The sequence below is a fragment of the Balaenoptera acutorostrata genome, chromosome 2 (genome assembly GCF_949987535.1).
Source record: "Balaenoptera acutorostrata chromosome 2, mBalAcu1.1, whole genome shotgun sequence".
NCBI classification, from domain to species: Eukaryota; Metazoa; Chordata; class Mammalia; order Artiodactyla; family Balaenopteridae; genus Balaenoptera; species Balaenoptera acutorostrata.
Window position 1 is genome coordinate 1,616,503 of NC_080065.1, and position 11,313 is coordinate 1,627,815.

Here is an 11,313-nt window from a genome sequence, read left to right on the forward strand (position 1 = left end):
GACGGTCGCCATCACTCTCCCCGTCACAGGTGTGTGACAGTCCCCAGCTCTCTCCCCATCAGAGATGAGTCACAGCCCCCAGCTCTCTACCCATCACAGGTGTGTGAGGCCCCCAGCTATCTCCCCATCACAGGTGAGTAACAGCCCGCAGCTCTCTCCCCATCACCGGTGAGTGACAGCCCCCAGCTCTCTCCACATCACAGGTATGTGACAGCCCTCAGCTCTCTCCACATCACAAGTATGTGACAGCAGCTAGCTGACTCCGCATCACAGGTATGTGACAGGCCCCAGCTCTCTCCCCATCAGAAGAGTTTGACAGTCCCCATCTCTTTCCCCATCACAGGTGAGTGACAGCCCCAAGCTCTCTCCCCATCACAGGTGTCTGACAGACCCCAACTCTCGCCCCATGACAGGTGAGTGACAGCACCCAGCTCTCTCTCCATCACAGGTGAGTGCCAGCTCCCAGCACTCTCCCAATCACAGGTGTGTGACAGACCCCAGCTGTCTACACATCACAGGTATATGACAGCCACTAGCTGTCTCCCCATCCCAGGTATGTGACAGGCACAAGCATTCTCCCCATCACAGGTGTTTGAGAGTCCCCATCCCTCTCCCCATCACAGGTGTGTGACAGAACCCAGCACTCTCTCCATCACATGTGAGTGACATAACCAAGCTGTCTCCCTATCACAGGTGTGACAGCCCCAGGCTCTCTCCCCATCACAGGTGAGTGACAGCCCCCAGCTCTCTCCCCATCACAGGTGTGTGACAGCCCCCAGCTCTCTCGGCATCACAAGTGAGTGACAGACCCCAGCTCTCCCCCCATCACAGGTGACTGACAGCCACAAGCTCTCTCCCCATCACAGGTGAGTAACCGCCCCCAGCTCTCTCCCCATCACAGGTGTGTGACAACCCCCAGCTGTCTCAGCATTACAAGCATGTGATAATCCCCATCTCTCTCCGCATCACAGGTGCCTGACAGCCCCTAACTCTCTCCCCATCACAAGTATGTGACAGCCCCCAGCTGTCTGCACATCACAGGTATGTGACAGCCCCCAGCTGTCTCCCCCTCACAGGTTTCTTACAGTCCCCATCTCTCTCTCATTCACAGGTGTGTGACAGCCCCCAGCTCTCTCCCCATCACAGGTATGTAACAGCCTCCAGCTGTCTCCTCATCACAGGTATGTGACAGCCACTATCTATCTCTGCATCATAGGTATGTGTGACTCCCCAGCTCACTCCCCATCACAGGTGAGTGACAGCCCCCAACTCTCTCACCATCACAGGTGTGTGACAGCCCCCAGCTCTTTCCCCATCACAGGTGAGTGACAGCCCCCAGCGCTCTCCCTATCTCATGTATGTGACAGCCCCCAGCTCTCTCCGCATCACAGGTGCCTGACAGCCCCCACCTCTCTCCCCATCACAGGTATGTGACAGCCCCCAGTTGTCTCCCCATCACAAGTTTGTGACAGCCTGCAGCTCTCTCCCCAGCACAGGTTTTTGACCGTCCCCAGCTGTCTCTATATCACAGATGCGTGACAGCCCCAGCTCTCTCCCCATCACAGGTATGTGACAGCCCCCATCTCTCACCCCAGCACAGGTGAGTGACAGCACCCAGCTCTCTCCCCATCCCAGGTGAGTGAGAGCCCCCCTCTCTGTCCCCAATACAGGTGAGTGACAGCCCCCAGCTCTCTCCCCATCACAAGTGAATGGCAGCCTCCAGGTCTCTCCCCATCACAGGTATGTGACAACCACCAGCTGTCTCAGCGAATCAGGTATGTGACAGTCCCCAATCTCTCTCCCCATCACAGGTGTATGACAGCCCCCTGCTCTCTCCACATCACAGGTGAGTGACAGCGCCGAGCTCTCTCCCCATCACAGGTATCTGACAGCCCCGAGCTTTCTCCGCATCACAGGAGCCTGACAGCCCCCAACTCTCTCCCCATCACAGGTGTTTGACAGTCCCCATCTCTCTCACCATCAGAGGTGTATGACAGCCCCCACCTCTCTCCCTATCACAAGTGATTGACAGCCCCCTGCTTTCTCCCCATCACAGGTATGTGACAGCCCCCAGCTGTCTCCTCGTCACAGGTGCCTGACAGCCCCCACCTTTCTCCCCATCACAGGTATGTGTAAGACCCCAAATGTCTCCACTTCACAGGTATCTGAAAGACACCAGCTGTCTCCGCATCACAGGTGTGTGACAGCCCCCAGCTCTCTCCCCATTACAGGTGAGTGACAGCCCCCTGCTCTCTCCCCATCACAGGTGTGTGACAGCCCCCAGGTCTCTCCCCATCACAGGTATGTAACAGCCTCCAGCTCTCTCCTCATCACAGGTATGTGACAGCCACTATCTATCTCTGCATCATAGGTATGTGTGACTCCCCAGCTCACTCCCCATCACAGGTGAGTGACAGCCCTCAGCTCTCTCCTCATTACTAGTGTGTGACAGCCCCGATCTCTCTCCCCATCACAGGTGAGTTACAGCCCCCAACTCTCTCACCATCAGAGGTATGTGACAGCCCCCAGCTCCTTCCCCATCACAGGTGTGTGACAGCCCCTAGTTGTCTAAGCATTACAGGTATGTGACAGTCCCCATCTCTCTCACCATAACAGGTGTGTGACAGCCCCCAGCTCTTTCCCCATCACAGGTGAGTGACAGCCCCCAGCGCTCTCCCTATCTCAGGTATGTGACAGCCCCCAGCTCTCTCCACATCACAGGTGCCTGACAGCCCCCACCTCTCTCCCCATCACAGGTATGTGACAGCCCCCAGCTGTCTCCCCATCACAGGTGTTTAACAGTCCCCATCTCTCTCCCCATCACAGGTGGCTGAAAGCCCCCTAGCTCTCTCCCCATGACAGGTGAGTGACAGCCACCAACTGTCTTCCCATCAGAGGTATGTGCCACTCCCCAGGTTTCTCAGCATTACAGGTATGTGACAACCCTCACCTCTCTCTCTCCATCACAGGTGTTTGACGGTCCCCATCACTCTCCCTGTCACAGGTCTGTGACAGCCCCCAGCTCTCTCCCCATCAGAGGTGAGTCACAGCCCCCAGCTCTCTACCCATCACAGGTGTGTTAGGCCCCCTGCTCTCTCCCCATCACAGGTGAGTGACAGCCCCCAACTCTCTCCCCATCACAGGTATGTGACACCCAGTAGCTGTCACCTCATCAGAGGTATGTGTGAGCCCCCAGCTCTCTCCCCATCACAGGTGTTTAACAGTCCCCAACTCTCTCCCCATCACAGGTGTGTGACAACCCCCAGCTCTCTCCCCTTCACAGGTGTGTGACAGCCCCCAGCTCTCTCCCCATCACAGGTGAGTGACAGCCCCCAGCTCTCTCCCATCACAGGTGTGTGACAGCCCCCAGCTCTCTCCCCATCTCAGGTATGTGACAGCCCCCAGCTGTCTTCGCATCCCATGTGCCCCATAGCCCCCAACTCTCTCCCATTCACAGGTATGTGACAGCCCCCAGCTGTTTCCGCATCACAAGCATGTGACAGCCAGCAGCTGTCTCTGCACCCCTGGTATGTGACAGCCACCAGTAGTTTCAGCATCAAAGGTATGTGACAGCCCCCAGCTCTCTCCCCATCACCGGTGTTTAACTGTCCCCATCTCTCTCCCCATCACAGGTGTGTGAAAGCCCCCTAGCTCTCTCCCCATCACAGGTGAGTGACAGCCCCCAGCTTCCTCCCCACGACAGGTGAGTGACAGCCCCCATCCCTCTTCCCATCACAGGTATGTGACAGCCCCTAGCTTTCTCAGCATTATAGGTATGTGTCAGCCCCCAGCTCTCTCCCCATCACAGGTGTTTGACAGTCCCCATCACTCTCCCCGTCACAGTTGTGTGACAGCCCCCAACTCTCTCCACATCAGAGGTGAGTCACAGCCCCCAGCTCTCTCCCCTTCACACGAGTGTGACAGCCCCCAGCTCTCTCCCCATCACAGGTGAGTGACAGCCCCCAGCTCTCTACCCATCACAGGTATTTGAGTGCCCCCAGCTGTCTCTGCACCACAGGTGCCTGACAGCCCCCAAATCTCTCCCCATCACAGGTATGTGACAGCCCCCAGCTGTCTCCACATCACATGTATGTAACACCCCCCAGCTGTTTCCCCATCACAGGTATGTGACAGCCCCCAGCTGTCTTCCCATCACAGGGGTGTGACAGCCCCCAGCTCTCTCCCTATCACAGATGTGTGGCAGCCCCCCTTCTCTTCTGGCCACCACTCCCCCATTTGGCCACAGCCTCCTCCTTCCCGATGCCCCACAAAATCCTCACATCTACTCAGTTTACACTGAGACTCAAACTTCCCCAATGTAAGGCGTAGTCACAGCGAAGCCTTGTTCTGGAGAACAGAGGGTTCGCTGGGCTGCTAAGCTCCGTGCTCTTCTACAGAACATATCTTCCATGGATTCTGTCTCTACATGGCTTTGTGTCCTTGATCCTGTCATTAGATCCCTTAGGATCTCAGACCGCTGACCTACAAAACTAGACCAGACCCAATGCCCTCTAAAGCCCCTTCTATTTCTGAGACCATGATTCTATGTGTTTTCTCCACAGTAGTCTCCCGCGGTCCTCTCTGTGACCCTTTTGTGTACCGTGTGAAGGTTCAGGGTCATACAGGTGTTCTGTTGTTCCTCCCTCTGCATCTTCAGGTGAGGCCACACACCTGTGTCTTGTCAACACCTCCCCCGAAAGGTTTCACTGTATTTGTCCTCTCCTATATGAAGGTCATGAATGAATCACCAATCCCCAAATTCCCTGGCAAATGCCTGTGCTATCAGACAGAGCCTGTGAAAACAGCCTAAATCAAGCCTGTCCTTTGCAGAGAGATTTCCGACTTAACCATGCAGATTGCGGAAATGAGCAAGAATCTTCAGGAAGTGGAGAAGACCAGGAAGCAAGTGCAGCAAGAAAAGTCAGACCTCCAGGCTGCCCTGGAAGAGGTGGAGGCACGTGTCTGGAATGTGAAGGAGGGCGGGGCGCTGAGGAAGGGGACTAGACCACCCCCAGGGGCCCTTCCTGCAGGAGGCACTGGGGCTCCAATGGGAAGATTCCAGCCCCACCCCCGCCCTGGGGGGGACCAGCTGCTCTCTGCTGCCTCGCCTCATGGGTGTTCTCTAGTCCATCGTATTTCTCCTATTGAATAAATAAACTTGTTCATTATGTCCTCAATGTCTTCCTCTCAGAAAGCAAGAACTCAATCACCAAACATCATGAGAGCCAGCTCAGAATCCCTTAGTTTTAACAGAGAGTTATACACGGTCATCTTTGGCTGCTGGGAATTCTGTGTGGTCCAAAGAGTGCAGGATCCTGATGCTGTCACCAGCTGTGGCCAGTGAGGGGCGGATGCTTAAGAGGGTCTAGGGAAATTTGCCCTATGCAGGATAACAGGAGAGCAATTCCTCTGTCTTTCTCTGTCTTTTTTGAGCAGAGGTTGGCTCCTGGCTTATGGTCACTATTTAAAAAGACACAGTAATCAAAATTTTTACTAATTGAAAACGATGCTCTGTCCTCCTCAAGACATAAGATTGTTAACAACAAAGCTTCAGTTCTAGTTTCATTACTAGTAACAATTTGGGAGCAAACTGTTTGACCTTTTTGAGTACTGTTCTATTTATTTGTAAAATGAGCCTAATAATACCCTTTTTATCCTAATGGGGATGAAAAACCTCATTCAAGAAGGTGGCTGCCCCCGGCAATCCCAATCACTCCTTTACTTTTATCAGGGTTCCTTGAAGCATGAAGAGGGCAAGATTTTGCGTGTCCAGCTAGAGTTGAACCAGCTGAAATCTGAGCTTGACCGCAAGATCACTGAGAAGGAAGAAGAAATCGAGCAGCTGAAAAGAAACAGCCAGCGGGCAGCAAAGGCCATGCAAAGCGTGCTGGATGCTGAGATCCAGAGCCGGAATGTTGCTCTGAGGCTGAAGAAGAAGATGGAGAGAGACCTCAGTGAGATGGAGATTCAGCTGGGCCACTCCAACCGCCAGGTGGCAGAGACCCAGAAACACCTGTGCTCAGTCCAGAGCCAGCTCAAGGTGAGTGCACGGCCCCTGGAGGACCTGGCGGGACCTCAGCCTGCCCTGGGCTCCGGTCTCACCCCTGGTTTCTCGTGAAGGGCTCCCAGCTGCATCTGGATGACGCCCTGAGGAGCAGTGAGGACCTCAAGGAGCAGCTGGCCCTCGTGGAGCGCAGGAATGGCCTCTCGCTGGAGGAGCCGGAGGAGAGGAAGGTGGCCCTGGCGCGGACGGAGCGCACCCGCAAGCTGGCGGAGCACGAGCTGCTGGAGGCCAGCGACCACGTGCAGCTCCTTCACCCCCCCGTGTGTCCGTCCTCACTCCACTCTGGGTCCACCCTGGAGGCAGGCAGGACCCAGGCTTGACGGAGAGGAGTTCCCACCGCTCCTTCCAGGCTAGTGGTCAAGACAAACTTTCATTAGGCCTAGTTCTTGGAATAACTTGGTCTCTAGATAGACAGATTGCTGAGCTTTCTTTTATCTGAAGATAAAAGATCATGGGGAAATCAGAGCAAGGCATGACAAATTATTGCATAAAAGGGCTGGAAAAGGCTTCACAGAGGCAGTAACATTTAAGCTGCAAGCTTAGAAAATTAGGATTGTCTTTTGAAATAATTACTTTTAGGAAAGTTAAAGAATTCCTTGTTTCATTTCTTATTTTTTTGGACCACACCACATGGCATACGGGATCTTAGTTCCCCAACCAGAGATCGAACCCGTGCCCTGCGTGGTGGAGACACAAAGCCCTAATCACTGGACCGCCAGGGAATTCCCCCAAAATTCCTTGCTTTAAAAACTATTTTTTGAATTAGCCAAAAAACTAGAAAAATACCAACCATATTGTTAGCATTTTGGAATCTCCTAGGCTCTTGTTCTATACATAAATATGATATTTTTTGTAAACGTGATCAATCCTTTTGCAACTTTTTTTCATTTAACAACGTGTTGTGAGCATATTTCTATATGTTAAAATAGTTTTCTACGATACGGTTCTTTCATGGCAGAAAAGCCGTCCATGGTAGTTGTGTATTATGGCACGTGTATGTAATCAGGCTTCTACGGTTGGATATTTTTACACTGTTCCCAATAAAAATGTTTGTGATTAGAAGATTGTATGACTAACTTCTTCATAACTAAAATTTCACATATATCCATGATTACTATTTCCTTAATATTCCTAAAAGTAAGTAAATTCCTGGAAGTATATATTCATGGTCAAAACAGCAAAGACATTTATGATATGTTGTAAACTGGTCTTTCACAAAGTTGTCCCAATTTTTACTCCCATGGGGAAAATAAGTGAGAGTGCTTAGCTATTATTTTTTTTTAATCTTCACCGATTTTATGGTTGAAAATGCCTCATTTTAAAAATTCTTATTTCTTTGATTGATTACTAATGAGGTGGAACATTTTGTCATATTTGTTGGCTATTTGTATTTCTTCTGGTGTGTCTTAGCTATTTGTATTTCTTCTGGTGTGTCTTAGCTATTTGTACTTTTGCCCTTTTTTCTTAATGATTTGTCTCTTTTACATATTAAGGAAGGAAATATTTTTTCAGTAATGCACATTGCAAATGTTTCCTCGTTTGTCATCATCCTAACAACTCTGTACAATGTTTTGATCATGAGAATTATTTTTCATTTCACAGTTATGTCAACCATTTCCTTGTTCCAGCACCTTTAACTAAATAATTTATCCTTCCTCAAATATTTGAATGTCCACATTTATCATTTACTCAATTCTTTTATGTACAATTCTCGGGCCTGTTTTGGGATATCTGTCTATCAAAAATGAAAGTCTTTTTTTTTTTCACCTGTGTGAAAAATAAGAAATGGAACGTTCTCGAGCGTGACTTCTTTCCCCACCCAACCCTCTCCCTTCCAATCGTTGTAAGTGTCCAAATGTAGCCCGAACCTCTTATCTAATTTTTCTTGTAGAACACGTGCCTGATAAATACCAAGAAAAAACTGGAAGCTGACATAGCCCAATGCCAGGCAGAGGTGGAGAAGTCTATCCAGGAGTCCAAAAATGCAGAGGAGAAGGCCAAGAAGGCCGGCACGGATGTGCGCTCCATTCTTTCTTATCAGAGGTGCTGTCTGGAGATAAGAAAGGGGCTTCTACGCCGCCCCTTTGGGACCTGCAAGTAGGCTTCCTCTCCGCACCCCTGCATTCAGTCAGTGGTGGCTTCCCGGACAGACGGAAGGAGGCGGAGCCTCAGCAGAGGCAAAGCGGGAGGGGAACCGTGCAGCATCAGCGGTGGCTGCGGCAAGGAGGAAAGCATCAGCGTGCCTAGTGCCAGCCTCACAGCGCCCTCCGTGTGCCCGCATAGGAGGGGTGGGTGGCCCACTGATGCCTCTTGTGAACTTAACCAGGCGGCCATGATGGCCGAGGAGCTGACAGAGAAGGAGCAGGACACCAGCGCCCACCTGGAGCGGACGAAGAAGAACCTGGAGCAGACGGTGAAGGACCTGCAGCACCGCCTGGACGAGGCTGAGCAGCTGGCCCTGAAGGGCAGCAAGAAGTACATCCAGAAGCTGGAGGGTAGGGTGGGTCTCTCAATCTCTCTGAATCCGGGAAGTGAAAACGGCACTCCCCGATCCGTCTCTCTTCTTGTATATTGACTCCCATCCTTATCCTGTGGCTGGGGACAGCCACCCAATATCGTCAGTAGGTCCTGAGTTAATTAACATCCCCCAAGACTGACTATATAAGTATCCTTCTTGATTGTAGGTACGTGAGCTTGAAGGAGAGGTTGAAAGTGAGCAGAAACGTAATGCTGAGGCTGTTAAAGGTTTGCAGAAACACGAGAGAAGAGTAAAGGAACTCACCTACCAGGTAAGGGGAAGAGCTTTCTAGAATATCCAGACTTCCTGCACAAAGGGAAATTGAAAACCTGGTGACTATGTGGTACTCACAAATAGCTACATGTTAACTCGATATACATAAGGGGCAAATGACACAATCACCTATCACAGACCCTTTCCTAAGCTAGGAAAATCAGGAAGGCCTTTAGAAAATCGTGTAAGTGAGGAAAGAATACAGGTTTCAAAGACAGATAAACTGGTATTAGTCCTAGTTTGGCCTCTTACTTTTTAAACTCGGATAGGTTACCTAACACTCTCAACCTTAATTCATCACCTGTAAAATAGAATAAAAACATCCACTCACCAGAGTAGGGAGGTAAGGATTAGAGACGTGTATAACTCTCCAATATAGTGCCTGCACACAGTGGACATTTAACAAGAGTGGCTACTGTTAATACTATGAAGGAAGCCTCAGAGTTGACCACATTTACCCCAGGCCCACCTGCCATCATATCAAAGTGATTTACTTCACCACCTGTAGTGGGTTGATTTTGTTGGATTCAATGCAGACCATTTTTTTCAAACTTCCAGACTGAGGAAGACCGCAAGAATGTTCTCAGGCTGCAAGACCTGGTAGATAAATTACAGGCAAAGGTGAAATCATACAAGAGACAAGCTGAGGAGGCTGTCAGTATCTTTAAGCCCTTGAGGGAAGAAGGAAACTTCGTTGGGGGTAGAAAGTATATTAAGAGAATGTGTTAATGAGAAAGAAAGAGACCAAGTAAGAATATGTCATTCTTATTTTAAGAGAGATGATATAAATATGAATTTACCCCCAAATCCTAATTATAGAATAAGACCTCAAGACGAGATATTTTTATTATTAAGCAATTTGTAGGGGTTGGGGGAAAAAAGAAAATTCCAAATAACCCACCTTACTTCATAGCTGCAAAGAATATCCAGCAGAAAATCTAACACCATGATAAATATTCCTCTCCCTCTAGAAATGCACAAAATCAATTGTTCCCAAAAGCCAAACAGAAATCTTTTACCCCACCTGACTCCTTCCCTCACTACCACTGTCATCAGCAGGGACTTATCCCTGCACATTCGCTGTAGCAAATTAGGATGTGTTGAAAGATTCTCCAGCTTCACTTTTCCTGGTTGTTCCCCACTCTTCCAGACACAATGTAGTGGGTAAGAGGTAAGAAAAGGGAACACGAAAGGGAGAGGCACGAATGGTAGTAAGTCCAACCAACAAAGGGCATACTTTCTTCCTATCCCCATCCCCCCACCCGCAGCGTCTCTGTATACCAGAGTCAAAATATATGGCAAAAACATTTCAACGGGGATTTTCCCGAAGTCAGAATTCGACCTTACATTTACTGTCTAACCTCTGTGAGCGAGCGCACGTGGGTCTCTTCCTCCTTTCCACTCAGTCCATACATCGTAAATAGACTTCACGTATACATGGGTTTGACATAATGAGCTCGTCTCTTCCATTTCAAAACTATTTCTTCTTCCATGCTTTAGAGTAAAAAATGTAATTGAAGTTACAAGTTCTGTCTGGATTTGAAATCAGATATGACAAACAAACCGTAAGAAGGAAATATCTGAGTTGAGGAAATAATCCTGTTTGTGACAAGTGCAGTGAGAACCACAAAGTCTAACTCTCACAACTTTATTCTTAGGAGGAGCAATCCAACGCTAATCTTGCCAAATTCCGCAAGCTCCAGCACGAGCTGGAGGAGGCCGAGGAACGGGCTGACATTGCCGAGTCCCAGGTCAACAAGCTGCGGGTGAAGAGCCGGGAGATTCACACACAAGTCAGTGCAGAGTGAACACATCTGCCTGATGCTGCCAAGGGGCTGAAGAAATGCACAAAATGTGCTATTTTGGGTCACTTGCTTTGTGATGTTTTTCTCTTCATGTTGAATAAATAAAAACTACAGTGAACTGATAAACTGAACCAGACTCATTTACTTCCAAAATTATTTACTCTCAAACCCAGTTCTCACCTAGCTATTATTTTTTTAACATTATATATGGCTTTGTGGAACATTCAATATCTGTACCTGCCTCACCACCCAGCATCCCCTTTCCCATCTCCAGCTCCACCACACACACACACAATTATCTTCTACTGGACTTAATTTTATTAAGTCTCTCTAGACTGTTACAAATGACTAAGGAAACCACTCACTGAGGTTACCCCTTCAGACAGGACACACTCATGCACCCACTCCACAGGTGGTTACTGAGCATCTGCTATGCGCCGGGCACTGCTCTCAGTACTATGGGAATAGCAGTGAACAAAGCATAGTTCCCTCCCTCTGGGAACTTATATTCTGCAAGGAAAGAAAGGCAGTCAACAAAGAAGAAGCTGTGTCTACTATATTTAAAATAGATAATCAACAAGAACCTACTGTACAGCACAGGGAACTCGGCTCAGTATTCTGTAATAACCTAAACGGGAAAAGAATTTGAAAAA

General features: G+C 49.5%; 1 protein-coding gene across 1 annotated transcript; it reads left to right on the top strand.

Annotated features, from left to right (window-relative positions):
• Positions 1-406: 406 nt before the first annotated feature.
• Positions 407-10,786, top strand: LOC130707049 (myosin-8-like). The gene is made up of 11 exons (XM_057539717.1): positions 407-413; positions 694-726; positions 2,443-2,476; positions 4,831-4,954; positions 5,732-6,040; positions 6,121-6,324; positions 7,956-8,081; positions 8,391-8,564; positions 8,749-8,853; positions 9,414-9,509; positions 10,514-10,786. The coding sequence occupies exons 1-11, from the start codon at positions 407-409 to the stop codon at positions 10,661-10,663; spliced, it is 1,362 nt and encodes a 453-aa protein (XP_057395700.1). The 3' UTR covers positions 10,664-10,786.
• The last annotated feature ends 527 nt before the right edge of the window (positions 10,787-11,313 follow it).

What these genes read in the sequence shown, in the direction of transcription:
- LOC130707049 (XM_057539717.1), top strand. An exon ending in CCAAGAAGGCCGGCACGGAT is followed by an intron (nt 8,082 to 8,390) that starts GTGCGCTCCATT and finishes GAACTTAACCAG; the next exon opens with GCGGCCATGATGGCCGAGGA. An exon ending in TCCAGAAGCTGGAGGGTAGG is followed by an intron (nt 8,565 to 8,748) that starts GTGGGTCTCTCA and finishes TCTTGATTGTAG; the next exon opens with GTACGTGAGCTTGAAGGAGA.